We start from the raw sequence: 25,635 nt of genomic DNA, 5'->3' as shown, positions 1-25,635 counted from the left end.
TGCTCTCTGCTGATGACGGGCTAAACCTAGAAACACGTGTCCAGAGATACACAGCACTTGCTGCACCTACTTAGGTGAAAGACTTTTGATTACTTTTTCAGCACAAAACGAAGTGACTGCATTTACCATGATGCATTGGGGCTAACTTTTTGCTTGAGTGTGAGGCAGTGTGCTCCCTTTTTTCTTTTTGTCCAATGACTGCTCCCTTGAGCTAACGAGCTGACGAGCTCTGGAGAGGCACCTGTGCGCCAGTGAGTGGTACATAAACCCGAGAAGATTTTGGGCGGCATTTCAAGCAACCCCACAGACTTGGCTGCTCTCTGCTGATGACGGGCTAAACCTAGAAACACGTGTCCAGAGATACACAGCACTTGCTGCACCTACTTAGGTGAAAGACTTTTGATTACTTTTTCAGCACAAAACGAAGTGACTGCATTTACCATGATGCATTGGGGCTAACTTTTTGCTTGAGTGTGAGGCAGTGTGCTCCCTTTTTTCTTTTTGTCCAATGACTGCTCCCTTGAGCTAACGAGCTGACGAGCTCTGGAGAGGCACCTGTGCGCCAGTGAGTGGTACATAAACCCGAGAAGATTTTTGGCGGCATTTCAAGCAACCCCACAGACTTGGCTGCTCTCTGCTGATGACGGGCTAAACCTAGAAACACGTGTCCAGAGATACACAGCACTTGCTGCACCTACTTAGGTGAAAGACTTTTGATTACTTTTTCAGCACAAAACGAAGTGACTGCATTTACCATGATGCATTGGGGCTAACTTTTTGCTTGAGTGTGAGGCAGTGTGCTCCCTTTTTTCTTTTTGTCCAATGACTGCTCCCTTGAGCTAACGAGCTGACGAGCTCTGGAGAGGCACCTGTGCGCCAGTGAGTGGTACATAAACCCGAGAAGATTTTTGGCGGCATTTCAAGCAACCCCACAGACTTGGCTGCTCTCTGCTGATGACGGGCTAAACCTAGAAACACGTGTCCAGAGATACACAGCACTTGCTGCACCTACTTAGGTGAAAGACTTTTGATTACTTTTTCAGCACAAAACGAAGTGACTGCATTTACCATGATGCATTGGGGCTAACTTTTTGCTTGAGTGTGAGGCAGTGTGCTCCCTTTTTCTTTTTGTCCAATGACTGCTCCCTTGAGCTAACGAGCTGACGAGCTCTGGAGAGGCACCTGTGCGCCAGTGAGTGGTACATAAACCCGAGAAGATTTTTGGCGGCATTTCAAGCAACCCCACAGACTTGGCTGCTCTCTGCTGATGACGGGCTAAACCTAGAAACACGTGTCCAGAGATACACAGCACTTGCTGCACCTACTTAGGTGAAAGACTTTTGATTACTTTTTCAACACAAAACGAAGTGACTGCATTTACCATGATGCATTGGGGCTAACTTTTTGCTTGAGTGTGAGGCAGTGTGCTCCCTTTTTTCTTTTTGTCCAATGACTGCTCCCTTGAGCTAACGAGCTGACGAGCTCTGGAGAGGCACCTGTGCGCCAGTGAGTGGTACATAAACCCGAGAAGATTTTTGGCGGCATTTCAAGCAACCCCACAGACTTGGCTGCTCTCTGCTGATGACGGGCTAAACCTAGAAACACGTGTCCAGAGATACACAGCACTTGCTGCACCTACTTAGGTGAAAGACTTTTGTTTACTTTTTCAGCACAAAACGAAGTGACTGCATTTACCATGATGCATTGGGGCTAACTTTTTGCTTGAGTGTGAGGCAGTGTGCTCCCTTTTTTCTTTTTGTCCAATGACTGCTCCCTTGAGCTAACGAGCTGACGAGCTCTGGAGAGGCACCTGTGCGCCAGTGAGTGGTACATAAACCCGAGAAGATTTTTGGCGGCATTTCAAGCAACCCCACAGACTTGGCTGCTCTCTGCTGATGACGGGCTAAACCTAGAAACACGTGTCCAGAGATACACAGCACTTGCTGCACCTACTTAGGTGAAAGACTTTTGATTACTTTTTCAGCACAAAACGAAGTGACTGCATTTACCATGATGCATTGGGGCTAACTTTTTGCTTGAGTGTGAGGCAGTGTGCTCCCTTTTTTCTTTTTGTCCAATGACTGCTCCCTTGAGCTAACGAGCTGACGAGCTCTGGAGAGGCACCTGTGCGCCAGTGAGTGGTACATAAACCCGAGAAGATTTTTGGTGGCATTTCAAGCAACCCCACAGACTTGGCTGCTCTCTGCTGATGACGGGCTAAACCTAGAAACACGTGTCCAGAGATACACAGCACTTGCTGCACCTACTTAGGTGAAAGACTTTTGATTACTTTTTCAGCACAAAACGAAGTGACTGCATTTACCATGATGCATTGGGGCTAACTTTTTGCTTGAGTGTGAGGCAGTGTGCTCCCTTTTTTCTTTTTGTCCAATGACTGCTCCCTTGAGCTAACGAGCTGACGAGCTCTGGAGAGGCACCTGTGCGCCAGTGATTGGTACATAAACCCGAGAAGATTTTTGGCGGCATTTCAAGCAACCCCACAGACTTGGCTGCTCTCTGCTGATGACGGGCTAAACCTAGAAACACGTGTCCAGAGATACACAGCACTTGCTGCACCTACTTAGGTGAAAGACTTTTGATTACTTTTTCAGCACAAAACGAAGTGACTGCATTTACCATGATGCATTGGGGCTAACTTTTTGCTTGAGTGTGAGGCAGTGTGCTACCTTTTTTCTTTTTGTCCAATGACTGCTCCCTTGAGCTAACGAGCTGACGAGCTCTGGAGAGGCACCTGTGCGCCAGTGAGTGGTACATAAACCCGAGAAGATTTTTGGCGGCATTTCAAGCAACCCCACAGACTTGGCTGCTCTCTGCTGATGACGGGCTAAACCTAGAAACACGTGTCCGGAGATACACAGCACTTGCTGCACCTACTTAGGTGAAAGACTTTTGATTACTTTTTCAGCACAAAACGAAGTGACTGCATTTACCATGATGCATTGGGGCTAACTTTTTGCTTGAGTGTGAGGCAGTGTGCTCCCTTTTTTCTTTTTGTCCAATGACTGCTCCCTTGAGCTAACGAGCTGACGAGCTCTGGAGAGGCACCTGTGCGCCAGTGAGTGGTACATAAACCCGAGAAGATTTTTGGCGGCATTTCAAGCAACCCCACAGACTTGGCTGCTCTCTGCTGATGACGGGCTAAACCTAGAAACACGTGTCCAGAGATACACAGCACTTGCTGCACCTACTTAGGTGAAAGACTTTTGATTACTTTTTCAGCACAAAACGAAGTGACTGCATTTACCATGATGCATTGGGGCTAACTTTTTGCTTGAGTGTGAGGCAGTGTGCTCCCTTTTTTCTTTTTGTCCAATGACTGCTCCCTTGAGCTAACGAGCTGACGAGCTCTGGAGAGGCACCTGTGCGCCAGTGAGTGGTACATAAACCCGAGAAGATTTTTGGCGGCATTTCAAGCAACCCCACAGACATGGCTGCTCTCTGCTGATGACGGGCTAAACCTAGAAACACGTGTCCAGAGATACACAGCACTTGCTGCACCTACTTAGGTGAAAGACTTTTGATTACTTTTTCAGCACAAAACGAAGTGACTGCATTTACCATGATGCATTGGGGCTAACTTTTTGCTTGAGTGTGAGGCAGTGTGCTCCCTTTTTTCTTTTTGTCCAATGACTGCTCCCTTGAGCTAACGAGCTGACGAGCTCTGGAGAGGCACCTGTGCGCCAGTGAGTGGTACATAAACCCGAGAAGATTTTTGGCGGCATTTCAAGCAACCCCACAGACTTGGCTGCTCTCTGCTGATGACGGGCTAAACCTAGAAACACGTGTCCAGAGATACACAGCACTTGCTGCACCTACTTAGGTGAAAGACTTTTGATTACTTTTTCAGCACAAAACGAAGTGACTGCATTTACCATGATGCATTGGGGCTAACTTTTTGCTTGAGTGTGAGGCAGTGTGCTCCCTTTTTTCTTTTTGTCCAATGACTGCTCCCTTGAGCTAACGAGCTGACGAGCTCTGGAGAGGCACCTGTGCGCCAGTGAGTGGTACATAAACCCGAGAAGATTTTTGGCGGCATTTCAAGCAACCCCACAGACTTGGCTGCTCTCTGCTGATGACGGGCTAAACCTAGAAACACGTGTCCAGAGATACACAGCACTTGCTGCACCTACTTAGGTGAAAGACTTTTGATTACTTTTTCAGCACAAAACGAAGTGACTGCATTTACCATGATGCATTGGGGCTAACTTTTTGCTTGAGTGTGAGGCAGTGTGCTCCCTTTTTTCTTTTTGTCCAATGACTGCTCCCTTGAGCTAACGAGCTGACGAGCTCTGGAGAGGCACCTGTGCGCCAGTGAGTGGTACATAAACCCGAGAAGATTTTTGGCGGCATTTCAAGCAACCCCACAGACTTGGCTGCTCTCTGCTGATGACGGGCTAAACCTAGAAACACGTGTCCAGAGATACACAGCACTTGCTGCACCTACTTAGGTGAAAGACTTTTGATTACTTTTTCAGCACAAAACGAAGTGACTGCATTTACCATGATGCATTGGGGCTAACTTTTTGCTTGAGTGTGAGGCAGTGTGCTCCCTTTTTTCTTTTTGTCCAATGACTGCTCCCTTGAGCTAACGAGCTGACGAGCTCTGGAGAGGCACCTGTGCGCCAGTGAGTGGTACATAAACCCGAGAAGATTTTTGGCGGCATTTCAAGCAACCCCACAGACTTGGCTGCTCTCTGCTGATGACGGGCTAAACCTAGAAACACGTGTCCAGAGATACACAGCACTTGCTGCACCTATTTAGGTGAAAGACTTTTGATTACTTTTTCAGCACAAAACGAAGTGACTGCATTTACCATGATGCATTGGGGCTAACTTTTTGCTTGAGTGTGAGGCAGTGTGCTCCCTTTTTTCTTTTTGTCCAATGACTGCTCCCTTGAGCTAACGAGCTGACGAGCTCTGGAGAGGCACCTGTGTGCCAGTGAGTGGTACATAAACCCGAGAAGATTTTTGGCGGCATTTCAAGCAACCCCACAGACCTGGCTGCTCTCTGCTGATGACGGGCTAAACCTAGAAACACGTGTCCAGAGATACACAGCACTTGCTGCACCTACTTAGGTGAAAGACTTTTGATTACTTTTTCAGCACAAAACGAAGTGACTGCATTTACCATGATGCATTGGGGCTAACTTTTTGCTTGAGTGTGATCCAGTGTGCTCCCTTTTTTCTTTTTGTACAAAAACACTTAGGGCCTGATTATAACCTTGGCAGATGGGATACTCCGTCACAAACCTGAGGGACATACCGCCCGCCATTTTACAAGTTTCATAGGATATAATGGAACTTGTAATATGGGGGACAGGATATCCGTCATGTGTGTGGCGCAGTAACCCATCTGCCAAGGTAGTACTCAGGCCCTTAATTGGATGGATGCCGCACCAAAACGTAATATACAGTTGTCTGGCTACTGGTAACAATATAAAATCAAGAAAGTCTTTCAAACCACAATGATTTTTAAGGACCATAAAATCTAAGGTGAGAGTGCCTAAGTTCTTACTGCTGATTTCCAAGCCCCAAATATGGGCCCAGTATAATTCCTTTATACTGGCTCTGGCTAAAGGTTTCTTTTGAATCTCAGATTCCCAGTACTCCTCTAGGCCCAATTGTGGCAAAGATGCCTTTAACTTAGTTACCCATTTTATTTTCTTGCACTTATCCATATGTATGATTTCCTTAAAAATGCTAAAATAATTTTCCAAAGCCAGAGTAGTCCACAGCCTCCACCAGTACAAAATGGGTCTTAATTTGGCCTTGCTTGTAAATTAATTTATTCCAGCATCCAATAACAAAGAGAGCATTGGGGTATTTTTGGGTAAGTTCAAAAGTGATCTTATAAAGTTATTTTCAGCAGTTGCCAGAGTTGTTAGACCAGTGCCACCCCACAGCTTCGCTCCATATAGAACACTTCCTATTTCCTTTGACTGATAAATGTTAAGACCTGGTGATGTCCTCCTTGTATTTCAAAAGTTACACAGCCTCAATACCCCTGAAGCATAGTGGCACAAGTTTAGGCCACTCTTCCTAATTTGAGGAAGCCAGGACATGTTTGATGTTAAACAGATGCCCAAATAGTCAAAAGTAAACAGCCTCTCCAGGCTACGACCAATTTTAAGTACCCTTTAAATGCTTGGGTGTGGGTTAATGGACCTGAACTTGGTTTTCCCCAGGTTTAATTCCAGGCCCAGATCTATATACAAGGCTGCAAACTGATCCATCAGGATCTGTAGACCTGCCGTTGTTTTAGACACCAACAAGGTGTCTTCTATGAATTAAAGTTTAGGAGTTATGTGGCCCACAGTCGTAGGGGCTTCACTCCTGCACTTCTCCAAAATAGCCACTATATCATTCAGATACAGAGAGAAGAGGATGGAGGCTAGCACACACCCCTTTCACACTGATCCCTTAACTTGAATTCATTCTGTAAATTTGCCTTGCTGTCCCCAGCGTACTTGTGCATAGGTGTCTCAGTTTAAGGAAATTAAGATATCATGCAGTGGCAAGGGTACCCCATTTTGATTTAATGCCTCCCAGAACTTATTATGAGGGACTAGATTGAATGAGGTTTTTCAATCCACAAATACTAGACATAGGTGGGCTTTCTGCATAACCACTGTTTTCCAATATATGGTCAAGAATTTGACACCTGATCTATGCTGCTACCATGTTTTTTTAATCCTGCCTGCAAATATGACAAAGCATCAGCATCTTTGATCCATGGATCCATATATCAAGGTGATTCAGGATATGCCTACAGAAACATCTATTAGACTAATTGGCCTATAATTCAGTGGTAAATCACCAGAACCCTTTTTGTGGATAGGTACAATCTCTGGTGCTTTCCAGGAAGGGGGGATCTCAGCTCCTTGTAGAATTGCATTTACAAGTTAATAAAAATATATAGCCCAGCTCTCAATGTCAGTAATAAAAAGATCCCTGGAAATCCCATTGGGGCTCACAGCTTTACCTGGCACAATACTTCTGATTGCACACAGGGTGGCGGCTAAGTCTATAATCAGTCCAGGTTTGGGGATAAGACTCCCTGTCCCTGGTGGCTCATTAGTTACAATATCTGCTTTTCCTGTTGTATTGTATAAGTCTGAGAAGTACTTCCACCAGTCCTGGGACTGAATGTAGTTGGTCAAGATGGATTTTCCACACTGGCCCCCGTTGGCGAATAGCTTCCAAATTTTTTCAGCATCATGTATGCAGCCTCAGAGTTGGTTATCCCAGGCTCTGTGAGCCTGCTCCTGCACTCTTTGTAGTGGGCCCTCTTAGATATTATGAGACCACATCTGCCATCTTTCAGCACATGGAGGAACTAATTTTTGGAAGCCCTACAATCTTTGTTGAACCATGATTTACTTGGTTTAATAGTTGAAATCTATAGTCTTGGTGGAAACACTTGCAGACTCTACTGTAAAGATCCTTATGAATATCAAAGGTATTGGGATTTCTAGTCGCTGGATTAGTTAATTTATCTGGGTCCTCTTAATTGGTTGCAGGGTCCTTGTTTATGGATTCCAAGACCTTTGAATTGGTTCAAACTCTATCCCATTTCACTTTATACCTATTATTTGTTGGCCAGATGTCCCTAGAGAGTAACAACGGGACATCCTCTCAGTGAGTTAATATGTCCACCAGTGTGTTGTTAATAGCATTATGGTCACTGTCATTCCTATGTGTCATTTACAAACCTCCATAGGGACACAGAGACAAGGACGTAGTCAATCCTGCTATTATGACCTCGGAGATTGCAAGTATGTTGGGTTTGAAAGACTGATCTCATACAACCATTACAAGCCCAACAGCCATAGGACAGGGATAGTGACATCAGTTGATAGGCAGCGTCCGAACTCAACTTCTCAGGTGACATCTCCAAGGCATCAATGTCCCATTCTTTATCCTCAGCCTTGCTGGGGGAATGACCATTGATATCTAGTGGCTTAAAGGTTGGATCAAAATGCCCTGCAACAATCAAGGAATCATGGGTGTCAAAGTCCCCCGTGTTGTAAAGTGCTTCAATGTAGATGTTTCCTGCATCTTCTGATCCCTCATTATAGATGCTAAACATATGTGTTGAACCCACAGCCTTCCTCGTAAGTGAGATGCCCTAAGTGTCGGGTGAAGCTGTATTAAATAGGTCTATGTCAGTGATTAATGACTGATCTTACCCAAATTGTTAGGCAACAAGAGGGGCGAACAGTCCCTCAATGATGGGCAGGAATACAGATGTTTGAATAACCCACCCTGTGCACGGGTTCCAAGCACCATGTCCCCTGGAGTAGGCAAATGTCAAAATGATATATAAACTCCCCCCAAGTCCAAATTTACATTTAAAACCTGCCAGATCCAGGACAAGATATTAATAGCTTTTGAGTCTTTATTTTGTTACTGACACTGTACAGTGAGGATTGCCTTGTCCGTTACCCATTGTTCAGGGCCTTTCCCCAGCTTGTGCCTTTGGGCCTATCCACTCTCCAGGCTATGGTCTATGGGCCCTATCAGGTGTAATTTAGTGGGGCCTGAGGCTAAGTCAACCAGCCATTTATGTCCCCAATTCCTCTCCTGCAATTAGTGGGGTAGAAATTTGGGGAATGGGGGTTTAGACACAGGGGACTACAGAGGACTACATTTAAATTTGATCTGGGAGCTATAGGGATAGGTGGTTTGCAACCCTAAAGCCACTAGGCCCTCTGTGAAGTAACTGGGCCTTACTCTTAATTCTATATTGTCACAGTTATTTCCAGTTGAATCATGCTTGAATTGTTAGGGAATAACATTTATAAAGAGATCCTATCAAATGGATGCATTTATTTTTGAGTGACTCCCCATTCTCTTTTGTCCCAGCATTTAATTTGGGCACTTTTATCAAATAAGAGCAGCCTGACTTCCTGACTACTTCCCTATGCTCCTTCCTCTTTGTGGCCCTTCCCTGTTAAACTGGGAGTGATGCTTCAGTGATGTTTGTGTTCCAGTTCCTAATCTATGCACCATACCACTGCTGTAGGCCTAATGGGGCATACCCCTATGGATCTAATATCTGCTGGTAAATGCACTTGAGTATTTACAATGGGGGTAGATTGGTTTGTACGCCCCAGTCTGTGGGGAATCTCATCTCTGGCAGATGTGCCACTATTTCATTCATCTACTAAGGTAGTTATGTGCTGTTGGGGAAAATAGTGTGGGCTCTACCTCTCACAGAGCTTTCAGACTGTTTACATTGCCTTAGTTTCCCAACTTCAACCAACAAAGCTGCTAATTGCGATCTCAGGTCAGTGACTTCATTCTGTAAACTCCTGACCAAGGTCATTATATTAATCGCTTCAGCCTTACCAATTACCCCCAGACGATGATCCATAGCAGGTCGACCCACTATGTAATGTTCACTCTATAGTCTCTCCCAGGCCATACTGCTAAGACCGAATAGCTATTTGCACAAAGTGCTGCCGGCTCCAGAGGTTCCGGTTCACATCCCATAAACATATGGGCTTCAGGGTTACCTACAGTGTCCAAAAGCACAGTGGTCAAGACAGAAACCAAACCAACTGGCTTCAAATTAGGTGTAATGGTGTAATGGTTTTGCTTTTTGTCTCATTGCCATTTATAGGTGTGATCTTGTCAGCCACTTTTCCTTTGTTGAGACCTCTAGAGTTGTCACCCCCTAGAAAAGGTTTCACCTTCTAAATCAAGATATTAATGTTCTTAAGTGTCATACTACCTTGGGGGTCCCCAGCTGGATCTGATGAGATTAGCTTAGAGCTCTTTTACCATTTCCCTCTCAGGTTCTTAGTGGCTTTGTGCTTACCAATTGAGGCAAACTCCCATAGAACTATATTTAGGTTGGCAGCTGTTCAGGAGTGATAGAAGATGACTCACCCCTATTGTAGTAAGAAAGCTAGCCTTGGGAGTTGCTATTAGGGTGTGGCCCAGTCCAGCCTCTTCCGCCATCTGGTAGGAGCAGATGGGTCCGCCCTGGGCCCGGACTTTTCCTGGATGCGGCCAACACACATCCCACATCCAGGGAGGTGGCTAGGCACACTATAACCTGTGGCGGGAAGCAGGAAACAGCCCCTCCTTCTCAGGGGGCAGTGGGTTATGGGACTTTGAGTCCCTGCGCCAACTAAATGAGCAACAATGTCTCAGACAGCAGGAGGTGGCAGGTCACTATAGCGTGAGGAAGCAGGAGGAAGCAGGAGACATCCGCTCCTTCTCCTGAAGCAATGAGTTATGGAACTTCAAGTCCCTGCGGCAACCAAATCAGCAACAAATGTCACACACGACGGAAGATGGCAGAGTGCTTTATAGTGCACAGCACAGGAAAGAAGGCAGCCTCTCTTTCTCCGGAGGCAAGGCGTTATGAAACTGTTGGTTTTGATTATAATGTTGACGAAAACTTTTTTTTAAAGTATTTTGACAGTGAGAGCTTTCAACAAATGGGTTAATTTTATAATATTATAGTTGCTAACGCTGTCATCATTTTATTTATTTTAGAAAGAACGTTTTCTTCCCCTTTGAGTAATAGTGAGGAAAATATGTAAAATCTGCATGGGTTGTAGACAGCTTAAATAATTGGGAATCGTTTGCATTTTCATTACAATCACTTGTTATGTGGAATCCATGGAGTTATATTTACTGAGCAATAGTAATATAAGGAATAAAGTACCCCCTGCCATACATTATAAGGTTATTGCACAGCCAAGTAGTTCCATAACCAGATATAGGAACCGGGTTGGAGGCTGATTTCCTTTATAAGGTTATGCAACTCAGAGGTGATTTTTTACAGCAGAGGGTACTTTATCCCATATCATACCTGATCACACCATCACTTTTCCCACAAACCACTTAAAACCTTGGTGCATAGCTCTTTAATTTGAATGACAAAGCATGTTTGCAAACATGAAGAATAAAAATAGAGCATCTAGTATTAAACACATCTATATCTACTAGATATTTGTTGCAACAGGATATCAGAAACAGTTCCTTATAAGTCAGTTTTCTTTTATTTTTTTAAACTGCAGTATCTCTGAATGTTTAGTACATGAAGGATTAATACTCTTCTATAATTACCCGAGGGTCAAAAATAGATATGTTCTTTCTGGTTGTCACTGTAAGCTAGAAAAGTAGAGCCTAAGAAAGAAAAGCAAAGTTTTATTTTCAAATACCTGACTTGCCTTTCAGCTCAGGCGCTGGCTCTGGCAACAGGCATTGTGTCATCAGAACTCAATTGCAGTAACCAATTACAGTTGAGGTCTGACATCTTTCAATTTGTGACTAAGTGTTGCAAGTCACTGAATACATAGAAATTAGATATGTGAATTTTACAGGGATTTCTGAATCCTATGTATTATATTTTGTATTGCATGACATTCTTGATACCTTTTTTGCTAAGGTGAAAATAAGACTAGCGCCTTCTAGTGATTTGACATTTGTAAATGTGATGCTAGTCATTAAAACGATGGGTCATGATTAGACTTTAATATCAAGGGGAATTGTTATTAATATATGTGTAATTGTCTGTCTTTTACAAATGCAATTTCATGGTTCTTGTTTGTAAATTGTGCAGAAACATAATTCCAACAGCCTACAAATAGTTGCCCACTGCAGCAACAAGATACCTCTCCACTCCACCAAAAAAACTACATCTTTCCACCCTTTGACTACTACTAGCCCTTAGCAGCTTAGGGAGATATCACACCAAGGGGTCACTCCAGCACTACATTCTAAAAGTAATGCAAATTCTGAGCACCACCCAACACCTCTCTAAGCACCATCTAGAACTCTAAAAGCTTTTAAAAACACCATTCTTGAAACAACTGGTACAATTCACATGTAAACCTCCTCTGCAACCCTCTACCTAGAACCTTGCCATCCAACCATTTCATCACTCTGCCTCCATATCCCTCCAGTAATCATCCTTCAGCAACACTCCTCTTTGCACCTTTCCTTCTTTCATGCTATAACTGTCCATTTTCTCCCTCTGTCTACCAGCAGTGGATTAATTTACCTTGTACTTAAAAAGCTTTGGGTTGACAATTGAAATTTCTTCCTGGTTAGTCTTCTAGTGATACTGTTATTCTATAGTCATCCTCGGAGTAGGCAGTCTGTGCTGATAACTGCATTTCCACTCCCTGGATCTGTTGTGGTATAAATGAAAAATTCGTTAATTGGGTTGTTCTTACACATGCCTAACATAAAAATTAATTATATATTCGGTCAGTTCAGCATACCATGTGAGATTCTGGCCCAGTATAAGGAACCAATGCTATGTTCCTTAGTGTCTCAAAATGCAACTTAGGTTGGCTAAAGCAATACATCCAGAGGTAACAACTGATTCCTGACTCAATTTCTTTTTCGAAAGCGAGATGTGTTTGACGGTAAATCTGTGACTCCTGTGAAATTTCTAAATTCAAATACACAGAATATGGGGCTGGTTTGTAGGTAGTCATAATGTGTCCACCTGTAAAGGTTAGTAAACACACACACATATGGAAATGTACTCAGGTATGGTCAGAAGTGTACATTTGTTTTCCCCACCAAGCAAAATAGTTACATGTGTACATTTACATTTGTGTTCAATGTATGCTTGTTTAATTGTACACAAACTGAAATTTGACATGTAGAAATATAACAAGAGAGTTTTATTGACCTCAACAACTCTTATTGATCTCCTTGAAATCTTCTAGAATTTTTCATTACTTCCAAAAGAGTCTGAAATGTGTCCAAACTTTGAGAGTAATCCCAAGGAAGCAGTGGCCATATGTATGAACACATTTTCCCATAGACATAGAATGGGTAAAACCCTTTGCTACATCTGGCCCCAGATTTCTTACTCTTTCCCTGGGTTTTTGTAGGTAAAGCTCTATGGAATTAAGTATTACATGATGATGAGCCTACTAAGTCATCAAACAGGATGATCATTAAAAAGCAAATTATAAAAATGACAGCTACTGCTTCTTCAATTGTTGTTTGAAGGTGTCAACAGTATTAATGTCATGGAAGGCACACACATACACATAGAACATGCAGCATAAAAATGTATTTAAAATATTCAATTTGATGAAGGAAAATTTGGGGCATATAGAGATTTTAATTTTGTACTGAAGCAGTTTTAGATACAGCAGAATGTTTTTGCTGGTTTGTCTATTTTCCGCTTAAATGTCAGGTAAAACAGCTTTCAGATAATAATTGTGAGGATGGCACTGATTTTTTCTTAAGAAAGAAGTTCAAGTTTTCCTCAATTACACCTTCATGCACTTAGAAAAGTCTTCAAATGTGTATTACCTGGAATCTTGACCATAATATTAGTCACTTTTTCTTATTATGAGAATTCATATATTAAATGTATATATATATATATATATATATATATATATATTCATATATTCATGTATTAAAATGTTTAACAGGCAGATGGTGGATACTACTGGTTAAGGAAATAATTTGTGAGTTATGCAATATTGACATACAAAACTGTAATATTGTAATTGTTTTTGCATCCTGCACCTCACTTTCCCCGTCAGCAATTCCTAAGGCCTTTGTTGTTAAAACATAATGTACATTCTGTTTATATTACTACTGTTCATGGAAAATAAAATGTCTTGTTTTAAAAATGTTTATTTTTTGTAAACACTTTGAAAATGTAATGAAGTGTATTTGACTTGTTAAATGATATGTGGACCACTTTGGCATTCAAAATCTTTTAAATAAACTTAAACTGACTACTAGAAAGAGGATTGTGGGAGAATACATAGTAATTTGTTGAGTTAATAACTATTGAGTTAATAACTATTGCACTTCATATGTTATTAAGATGACTACCTTTTCATTACCTTGTAGGTACTCATGTGATGGAGGGATCTGGTCGAATGCTTGTTACTGCTGTAGGAGTAAATTCTCAGACTGGGATCATCTTTACATTATTAGGGGCAAGTGAGGGTGAGGAAGAGAAGAAAGATAAGAAAGGTAAGGCTAATTCTGTTCTGGAATTTTAGGAGACTAGGTGCTATGAATCATTGCACTACATGATAGGACAGTACTATTTTTAAAATTGATATTTAGTGATGTAATATAGATGTTCTATTTAATAATAATTTAACAGAGATTAACAAATGTTGTTTCTTGAACAGATAACTTGTCAGTGGACTGTTTATGGAAAGTACAATCTGTTAGAATATATACAGAGAGGCAAGCATTCCAATTAAGAATTCTGAACATTTTTAGTTTTGCCAGGGCAATATTTAAGCAAACATTCAGAGAGTGGAGCATTTAATAATGGTAGAACAAAATAGGCTAAAGTGTCAAAAGGTGTCTACTTTCTTGTTTTGTAGTTTGTTTCACTCTTGATGTTTGACACTATTCACACAACATGATATTTTGCCTATTTGTAGCTGATTTGTGGGGCATAAAGTATAACCAAAATTATTTTTTTTTTTGGTAAGAGGCGATGTTTGTTGCTAATTCTCTAAATAAAAATCATCATGTTGACACTAATTATTAATTTCCAGCAAACAAAATGTAAATCAGTATTGCAAATCAATATCATTCATTAGAATATTTCTTAGTCTGTACATTTTATAACAGGGGCCATAAACAGAACAATGCCAAATAACTATAAAGATAAAAAACTCTACAAATAGCCAGGAATACTCAGAGAGATTTGTTCATACTGCATGCATTTATGGTGTTGGGCAACCCAAAGGTGTTCAGGTTTACCTACTTCTAATTTGATCTCAGACCGATGGAGCCGCTGGTGAGCCAATGTGTCATTGCTTGAAATAATCATATTTCAGAGCCACCGTTCTAAATGTTCCCAATGTTAAATGCCATAGTAGAGCATAGGACATTCCAACTCACAAATGTCAAAACATTTCACATTGATCTTGGTATTAGCGAGTCCAACATCAAGTGTTGGTCAGTGTGTGGAAGTCTTTGACTCTACATATGCGCACTCTTTCTCTTACTCACCCACGCAGTTCTGAAGTGGCAAGTGGACTTCACACTTTTTACCTATTTCTAAATAAGTGCCCAACCTATTCTAGTGCCTAATTCACAGAGGGAGAAATATTTTTGGGAAATGTGCTAATGTTAAAGTTGGGTGAACTTGACTTTCTCTGACATGAGCTATCAAACACCATTTCAAAATTTAGGAAGAATAGATATTTTCAAAAATGTAATAAAATACATTTGGCTTAGATTAACAGAAGAGAAAGAGCACTTTGTGTCAGCTACGGTGTTTCATATAAAACAAGAGTGATTGTTTTGAGTTAGATTTATCTATTTAATATTATGTATTATATATTTAAAAATGAGTTATTGATGTAGTAGAAAGCTTTTCGAAATTGGCAATGGGCTAAAATGGGTTAGTCCAAAAATCAATTGGTAAAATAATAGGACATTTTTTTGTTTTAAAATAAACATATGGAGACATTTATTTTTCATTTAAAAATTATTTTCCCTTTGAACACAGTAATAGGATGAGTTGTTTTAAATTACTCCTTAGCTTTGACATTTTGATACTTTACCAATAACAATTGTTGCAGCAAAATCAAGCTTTTGTCTGTGTTTGATATGAAATAATGAGGTATCAGACAAACAGCAGAGCTTTGTCATGGTGCCTTGTTGAGAATGTCTATCTGTAGATGTCAGACCCCCACACATACTCATATGATTGGATGAATGCAATTAAAAGCTCGACAAATCCTTTACTAGTGGCCCATTGCATTATAAGAGAACTGTAATGCTTTACAACTAAGTCAATAGTATCAAAGTTTAATAAAAACTGTGTATGTATTTTTAAATGGCCTTTTTTAAAGTGAAATTATCAATGCTGGGAAAAATACTAAGAGTTTATAGCTACACCTGATTTTGAATATCTTTTTTCCTTAACTACGATGTTTGAATTAACAATTAGAAACATAGTTAACATACCTTTAATTCAACTTTGTCTTATATATGGACATTTTAAGCAATGAGATGGTGGAAATAGAGACTGCCTAATGGCTGTTTAAATTGTTTACACGCGTTACTTTTAAAATGTCTAAATGTTTCAGTATGTTACGAGTAAAATGTTTTGTGTTGTATTGTATTGTAACTAAACATTACTAAGCATGTTTTTCAATACTCATGATCATCATAGTAAAATCATGTATCATTATCAGACCCAGCTTTCTTTTTAAATACCTTAAAGAAAATCATTTTCACTTCAAAAATACATATCTAGTTTTTCAGATTTTTGATTGTTTTCAGAATCATTTTATGAAGTGTCCTTTATTTAATATACGTTCTCTGCAGGGGAATTCATTCACATCAATAAATCCCATTCTTGTTTAGAAGATAATTAACCCCAGTTTTTTCAGGCATGGTATGACTTCAATAAACAAAAACAAAAAAGGTTAACATATCAAAAGTTGCATAAATCAATATTGTATGAACCTCATTCACAAAGAAATGTACACGTCTGACTTACATACAAAACCAGACTTTATTAACAAGTGCAAAAAAATTTGGTAATTCACGAGTCATGTCCAACTTTGTCAAAGAGGATTTACGCGCACAGACGTTTCCATATGAATAAATCTCAATCTATGGATGAAGAATTGTGTTCCTGAATAAAAGTGCCCTGGAAAGTTTGGGCACGCTCAGAACTACTTGCTTGCAGGTATTTACAAACCCAGTTCTCACCTCTTCCTAAAGTAGAAATTGCGATTTCTTACTGGCAAGGGAAGGAATAAGTCTTTTTCCAGGGAGGACAACAGAAAGGAACAAATCCTAAAATTGCTGGGGTGTAGCAGAAAGGGTTTCTCAATAGAATATTTTCCAGATGGACACATAAGAAAATAATGAGCACTTGCTCTACAGTTGTCCAAGTGGCAATGAACATGTGTGTATATTTGAATGCAGTAAAGGAATTCACAAAACATTTTCACAACTACTGTATGCCTGGAAAGTCACAATTTGCCGACATTTCCACAAATGACCTGGAACGTTTTTATGAAATCCTAATAGTTCAATCAAAGTCAAGAACCTGTGAATGCATATTTGGAAACAGTTTGTAGAACAAGCCCTTTGTATTTTTCTTGTTCTCAACTCCACTCCCTATGTTTGTATCGCTCCTAAACATGTGCATGTTTTTGCATTTTGTACACATCCTCTTGCAGAAATTCCATATATTGAACTCCTGTGGAGAAAATTCTGATACAATGCAGTTGACGCTTTAAAGCCACTTCTATTGTTTAATGTTGTCATTTAGAATCAGATGGAATTTCCATTTCATATTTCAGCTGACCCCACTCACCCTTGATCAAATACAAATGACTCTAATTATTACAATATACTACAAATGGTTGATGCATACATATATATACATATATATGTGTGTGTGTGTGTATGTCTATTATATATATTTATCCATATATAATATACACATATTTGTTATAAATGTGCATGTGTATATATATAAATATATAAACACAACACCTTATTGATAAATAAGGCACCCGGCACTCCGTGAATGTGCTAAATAAGGTTTAATGTAACCAAACAGGAACGCGTTTCGGCGTCTCCGCCTTTCTCAACCTGTGGGGGCCGCCATTTTATCCCCATTTATATACAAGTGATTTTCTTAAAGCAACATGGTAACACAAAATCATAATAATGCAACATAATATATCTATCATTATTTCTTTTGAGCAAACATTATATATGACTGTAAATGAGATTTCCCATATCACATTTTTAGTGTTTTGTCTATATAAACCCCATCTTTGTAAACAAAATGTAAATAATGAACGTAAAAAATATAAAATCATACTAATCATCAATTGTGCCAATTACAAAGATTGGTTGAATAAACATTGATCTATACAAAACAAAACACAAAGAACAAACAAAACTAAACAACATTATCCTAGAAAGTATGGAGACCTACTGGAAACTCATTAGAAAACTGCAACCCCAATGCTATAGATATAACTGTAATCAACTATGACCAAACATTCCAACTAAATCAATGTTATGATTGTTTTCATTTGTACAAAGGTGAGTTAGATATCTGGAGGAAAAACCGTACTGAAAGGGAGAAAGAATGTATGCCCGAGCGAAAGTGAATTACAATGGAGGGGACCCACGTGAATTAACACAGATGGATATATAATTCTTCACTAGACTTTAACCCTGCTGGTTCTCTCGAGTCTAGTAACAAAATGTATCTGGATTCTAATATTCTCAGATTTTTCTCCCTGTCACCTCCACGAACATCCTTTCTTATGCCGTCAATTACACTGTATTTGATACTATCCAATCGTCCTGCATGTGACTCATGAACATGTCTGGCAACAGGGTACGAATCATCTTTGTTGGCTATAGCCCTGAGATGTTGTAGTATTCTTTTATGTGCTTGGAGTTTTGTGCTGCCAACGTATATCTTAGGACAGCAGCATTTTAAAATGTAAATGACATATTCACTTCTGCAGTCATATCTGCCTTTTATAGTGTGAATAGTTCTGTCTCCTTGTCTGATGCTCTTGATGTTTTCACCATTTTTACATGCTTTGCATTTGGCACATTTAAAGAATCCATCTTGAGAATTAAGCCAGCTGTTGTGCAAAGTCTTCCCTTGTCGCACATCACTTTTCACAAGGACATTTCTCATTGACGTTCCTTTCCTGTATGTTATTGTGGGCCTATTTTTCAAATTTGTACCTATCACTGGATCACTTTTTAACATGTGCCAGTGTCTCTGTAAGATCTTTCTTATGGATTCATGTGCTGTATTAAAAGTGGTTATATATATGACATTGACAGTGTCTCTATGGGTATCACTTGTCTTGTTCACACCTTTACTTCTATACTCTGAAGTAAACAACAACTGATCTCTGGTACGGGATTTAACTCTAGCTACACTGTGTTGTAATGTTCCACTGGAGTATCCTCTCTGTTTTAATCTATCAATCATGTTATCTTGTACCTTAAAATAATCGTTTTCTTTGCTGCAAATCCTCTTGGCTCTCAAAAATTCTCCAAAAGGAATGTTGTTCTTTAAAGGTTGTGGATGAAAACTGTTAGCATGTAAGATACTCTTTCCTGCTGTAACTTTCCTGAACAGTGTTGTCTCAATTTTATTATTTGAAATGAATACTCTAATATCTAAAAATTCAATCTCATGCTTGTCAATTTTACCGGTGAATTTCAGATTACAATCATTGATGTTTATTTCTTTGATAAAGTTATTGGCAGTATCATGATCACCTTTCCAAATTATAAAAATATCATCGATATATCTGAGCCACAGGATGATATTGTCATTCCATTTGTCTAGCGGGAAGTTGTTAAGTATCTGCTCTTCCCACCACCCCATGAATAAGTTAGCATAACTTGGAGCAAAGCATGTTCCCATTGCTGTACCGCATACTTGCTCAAATATCTCATTGTTGAAAAAAAACATATTATGCTGTAAACACCATCGTATCATCTGGCTCAACATTTTGCTATGGTGGTAATAACTAATAGATCTCATTTTCAGAAAGTATTCTACCGCCTGAATTCCCAGCTCATGTGGAATACTTGTATACAATGCTGTCACATCAAGTGTCATCAACAAAAATTCATTTTCCCAGCCAACATCAAAGATCCTCCTGAGAAAATCCCCACTGTCTTGCAAATATGAAGATAGATTTCTGACTAGTGGCTGTAAGAATATATCTATATATTGTGATACTGTTTCAAACAAACTCCCTTTAATGGACACTATAGGTCTCCCAGGGGGTTTGTGTACATCTTTATGGATCTTAGGTATCAGATAGAATACAGGAAGTCTGGGGAAGTCTACTTTCAGAAAACTGTACTCTTGTTGACTGATGAGACCTCTATCACGCCATTGTGTCAATTCCAAATCAAATTGTCTTTTGATGTTTTCAACATGCTCTTGATCAATTCTTTTATAGCATTTACTGTCATTTAGTTGTTTATATGCTTCATCCATATATTGTTTTGTTGACCAAATCACTATATTTCCTCCTTTATCGGAGCCTCTTACTACAATGTCTGGATTATTAGACAGTTTTTCTAATGTTTTATAATATCCACCCTTCTTGCTTTTGAATGCCTTAAACGTTTGGGCTGTCAAGACTTTAAATTCTTTAATCAAAATTTCTGAAAATTGATCAATCATGTCTCCACTGGGGGATGGAACAGTCTTTGACTTGGGTCTAAGGCCGGATGCTCCATCTTTGCCTAGACAGACTCCTTCCGACTCCAATCTGCCAATCATCTGCTCTTCGTTGATTTCTCCCATTGTACTGTCTTCTAGTTCCCAAAGTTCTCTCATTAATGAAAAATCCTCAATTGTTAAATTGTGGCTAATTAGTCTCTCTGTGTTACAGCTAGTTTCTTCTGTGCGCTCCCCTTGTGTAGTTACCTTTTTACCTTTCGCTTGATGGATTTTTAACAATTTTAATTTCCGTATGAATAGAAACAAATCTATTCGACTTTGTACATAATCAAAATCGCTGGATTGGCAGTACGAGAGGCCTAACGATAAATTGGCTTTGTCCTCCTGATCTAATTGAATATCTGACAAATTAACCACAGTTTTATCATCTGCTAGTACCGTTTGTTGCTGCGCGTCATCTTGCTTCCTTCGTCGCTGTGCACTTCTTTTACCCCCTCGTCTCTTCTGCCTCTGCCTCTTCCTCTTGTTCGGGTTCCTCCTCTCCAAGGTCTGTGATTTGTTCTCCGATCCTTCCTTAAAAAATCAAACTCTTCTTGTAATGTGGTGTGTGACTTTGTTTTTGATGTTTCTTCAAAATCTGTATCCGAACTCTCACTCATGCCTAAAATAGATGTCCTTCTCACAGTATTTTGAATTTGACTTGCTGATTCTTTCACTTTCAATTGTCTCCAATAGTCAAATTTCCTCGCAAATGTGTAGATTTGTCCCGTCTCATAATCAAATGTATCCCTATTAAATTTGCGTGATTTCTTAGAAATGATTTCTTCCTCAATTTTGGTCAGTCGTTCTTCCATAGCACTGCTCAAGGATTCAACTAGCTTTTTGTCAGAGAATGCTTCAATTCTTTTAGTAACGATGTCAATTTGCTCAATAACTTTCTCTCTCTCATATTTTTTCTCTCCAAATAGAGAGAGAGAAAGTTATTGAGCAAATTGACATCGTTACTAAAAGAATTGAAGCATTCTCTGACAAAAAGCTAGTTGAATCCTTGAGCAGTGCTATGGAAGAATGACTGACCAAAATTCTTAAGTTATAAAGTAATCCAATTTAGTGATATATTGTCACACAGTCCTGCCAAATGTAGCAAGGAAGCCCAAAATATAAACTAGTCTCAATATGTAAAGCTTCAAATTTACTACACGAACAACTGAAAGACCCATTTATGGTCACATGCTAATGGGAATCTATAAACAAATACATAATTAATTGAATCCATCCTAATCTACATGGATTTTCTTTGCATGCTCTCTGACTCTCAAAATAAAACTACCCGAATAAGTCAAACAAAAGCCCGTGCATCAAAATGAAAAATTGCCTTAGCAGTGATCCACACAAATTACTAATTGAAGGGTATGATATTTGGCCACTAGGAAAAAATAAATTATCTCAATTTTCATAACAATAACAATAAGTGCCTTTCATTCAATTTGGCCTTCATATGTAGCACACTCCTTTTGAAAGTAGCAAGGAAGCCCAAAGAATAAACCAGACTGCATATGTAGAGTTTCAGATATACTACATGAACAACTAAAAGACACATTTATGGTCACATGCTTATGTAACCCACTAAACAAACACATAACAAATACAATGGATAAAAATAATAATTGCCACTCTGTAGTTATAGTTATTATTCCCAAAGGCAGAAATTCCTCAGATACCACCTTCCCAATACCTTTCCTCATTAACGTTCTACCTGTTTCACGAATCACCACAAAACTTACCTATACACCTATAGTGTTTCTACATTTTTAAATATTGTATTTTTGTGGTCAATCATTACCAGACTGAAAAGATACAAGGGTGCTCCAAACTAATTTTTCTATAAATACATTTTCCATAGACTAATGTATTCGGCGGCTGAATGGATTTACATGAAATGTGGCAGGATTATACATTATGGTGAAGAGATTTTGCATTTTGAATCTGCAGTTAAGTAGATTAAGTATTTTTTTTAAGTTATAAGGCATTGAAACTTAGTGATATCTGTCACTGTGGTACTGTCGCAGATTTTCACAAAATTCTGCAAAACTACTGCAGTAGATGGCCGTAAACGCATTTCAAAATAAATTAAAAAAATATAAACAGAGTTTCCTAATTATTGCCACTTTAGTAAAGTGATAGTGAATAGTGCCTACTACTTACCTATATATAAAATCACTAAAAGCCAAAGTATAGTAAAAACAAAATAACTGCCTCTTCATTCTCAGAAAATAGCCAGTTATATACTAGCTTGTTTGCCATGTACTAAGGTTTACCATTTCCCACTGTAAACTGCTAGGTTATCATGGTATACAATTGCGGTACCCTTGCATCACCCATAGTGTTGCATGAGCAATATTATAGATAGATTTACGTATAAAGGAACACAAGGCCATTCTGCATGGCCCTGTGTTGTTTGGTAAATTTTGAGAAACACAAGGCAGCACAATTCACTGTTTCGTGTCACTCTGCACACCATAATCTATATTGCTGCTAGATTTCACATACATCCATATGCCACACCACTGCAGACACTCCAGTATATGCTATGCCACTCTACGCTTCTCCAATCTACACCTCTCCACTGTACAGGACTCTGCTCTAATCCACTCCACTCTATGCTATTACAATGTACCCAATGCAACTGTAGGTCTCTCCAGTCTGTTTCACTCCAATGTGTGCCTCTCCACTGGATGCCACTACACAACACTCTATTTCACTCTGCACCTTTCTACTGTATGCCACTACATTGTACTCAATCAATCAATCAAACATTTATAGAGCGTGGCAAATCACCCATGAGGGTCTCAAGGCACTGGAGCTGTATGTTACTGTGTGGCGGTCATTCAAACATCCAGGCTTTTAGGTCTCTTCTGAATCACTAGAGTGAATAGTGCGTTCCTGAAGTGCAGGGTGAGATTGTTCCAAGCCTTGGCTGCCAGGTGTGAGAAGGAGTGTCCTCTGCTGTCAGCTCAACAGATCCATGGGGTGTGTGCGAGGGAGAGGGAAGCTGATCGGAGGTGTCTGGTCGGTTGATGCAAGGCAAGGCGTTTGTTGATGTAAGCTGGTCCTTCATTGTGCTGTTCCTTGTAGGCGTGGGTCACCATTTTGAACTGGTATCTCTTCCGAATCGGGAGCCAGAGTAGTTTCATGAGATGAAGAGTTGTGTGAGTCCTTCTGGGGAGGTCAACTATGAGTCTTGCCGCTGAGTTCTGTATTGTCTGGGATCTTTTAAGGAGGTGTGCTGTGATTCCTATGTAGAGTGTGTTGCTGTAGTCCAGTCTGCTGGTGATGAGGGCCTATGTGATGGTTCTTGTGGTGTTTGCTGGGATCCACATGAAGATTTTGGGAGGATGCTGAGGTTGTGGGGTGGTCATTTGGGGCTAGGGGTGTCGGTCTATGGTAAGGCATTGCTGCCAAAGATGAGGACTTCTGGTATCTATATGTTGCGTTTGAGACAGTTGTTCCGTAGTTCTTCAGTTCTGCTGGGTTGTGAGTGTTTTATTTTAAGAGGGGAGCTCACTTTATGGTGTTTCCATTCATCCGGGATGGAGGCAGCAGCGATAGTTGTGATGAAGGTATTCAGGACCTTCTTGAGTTTGTCGACGATTGTGTTGCTTCCGAGGTTGAAGACATGGTGGGGGCAAGTGTCCGTGGGTGCCCCAGAGTGCACAGAGTTCATGATGGAAATAGTATCATGTGTGGTGAGGAGTTCCCAGTGGGTAAGAAGGTGTTTGTGTCAATGGGTGTGAGCTGGCTACTGTTTTCGGCAGAGGGTTGGCTTTTGAAGAGTTGGTAGATGGCCGAGTTCTTGTCGTGAAAGAAGTCAGCGAGGTTGTCACACAGTTCCTGGGAGCGAGTGATGTTGTTCTTGGTGGCTGCAGGATTGGTGAACTCCTTTGCAAGGGTGAAGAGTTCTTTGCTGTGGTTTGCACTGGCTTTGATGCAGTCTGCTAGTGTGTTCTTCATAGTCTATTTCAGAAGGCAGTGATGGTCCCGGTTAAAAGCTGCCCTGAAGGCAGTGTGGGTGCTTCTGTTTTTTTGCTTATGGGCTACTTCCTTTCAAGTTGTCGGCAGCTGCATTTGGTGGAGTGCAGTTCCTCTGTGAGCCAGCCTGCTCTTTTGCTTTGTTCTTTGAACTTGGCTGTCCTGGTAGGGGCAATTGTGTCAGCACATTCTGAGATCCACTGGGAGAAGCTCTTGTTTAAGGTCCTATGCAGAGTCTGAGAGGTGGGAGCGCAGAGTGTCATTCCACTTGTCTTCTTATACCTTCTTCCAGTTTTTTCGCATGGATCTGGGGGGACGGTGCTGGAGTAGGTGGGTCCTGAGATGATGAAGTGTATGCTGCAGGGGTCGGTCCAGGTGAGTGGTGCAGTGCAGATGTACCTTCAAAGCAGACAGTGAACATTGCGACGGTGCTGACCAGGGGGACCCCTGCATTGCCCATGCCAAGTGCATGCGCAGTGCAGGGGCCCTTGGGGCCCCCTGCACACCATCTCCTCCAGCCTTTTCATGGTAGTGTTATCACCATGAAATTGGTGGCTGAGAAGGTGGTCGTAATCTTCAGGGCAGCTCTGATGCAGCGCTGACTTGGCAGATTAGGACCGCCAGCACCTCCAGGCCATTGTTCAATTATAATCTGGGAGTACTGGTGGTCCGACCGCCGTCATAATATGGCACTCGAACTGCCACATTGTACAATACTTTACTCTACTCTATGGTACTCTAGTCCATAATATGACACTGCACGCAACTCTTTCAATGATACTGCACCCCACTTTCCTCCGCTCTAAATACTGCACTCTACTCCACAACTCTACTGTATGCCACTCCACACTATGTTCATTAATGCCATTGTACTCTGTGACACTCTACCACACTCTACAACACAGTACTATATTGTATACCACTCCACTCTACAAACATCAACTAGACTGTATATCATTCTACTGTACTGTAGTCCACATCACTTTCCAGTAATGTACAACACCCCACTACACTCTACTGTACAGCATGGTACTCCAATTTATGACACTTTACTAGACTGTATGTTATGCCTTTCTACTCCACTGCACTCCACTCCACTATCATCTACAACACACCACTCAATTCAATGACACTTTACTACACTCTACAATACCTCACTCTCCTGTACTTCACTTTACTCCACTCTACAACACTTTATCCCCTTTTACACCACTATAGTATACTCTGCTCTGCTTTGATACCTGACTCCACTGTAGGAGACACCATGCCACTACACTATATAACACTTTATTAATCTTTATGATATGCTACTAGTCTCTATTCAATTCTACTCTATTCAATTATACAATACTCAAGTCTATGAGCACAACACTCTCCTCTACTGTACGGTATGACACTCC

The 25,635-nt window shown here is 40.4% G+C and overlaps 1 protein-coding gene across 6 annotated transcripts in view; it reads left to right on the top strand.

Annotated features, from left to right (window-relative positions):
- The window catches only part of ATP2B2 (ATPase plasma membrane Ca2+ transporting 2), a 1,884,743-nt gene that overhangs the window by 1,193,826 nt on the left and 665,282 nt on the right, over nucleotides 1-25,635 (top strand). For all 6 annotated transcript variants that reach the window (XM_069206673.1, XM_069206670.1, XM_069206668.1 and 3 more), the window contains one exon: nucleotides 13,876-14,001. In XM_069206673.1, coding sequence (XP_069062774.1) covers nucleotides 13,876-14,001 — 126 coding nt within the window. The remainder of the gene's footprint in view (nucleotides 1-13,875; nucleotides 14,002-25,635) is intronic.

This window comes from Pleurodeles waltl, chromosome 9, assembly GCF_031143425.1.
Source record: "Pleurodeles waltl isolate 20211129_DDA chromosome 9, aPleWal1.hap1.20221129, whole genome shotgun sequence".
Classification (NCBI taxonomy): Eukaryota; Metazoa; Chordata; class Amphibia; order Caudata; family Salamandridae; genus Pleurodeles; species Pleurodeles waltl.
Note: the sequence above shows the minus strand (reverse complement) of the source record. Positions and strands in the feature narration are given on the sequence as shown.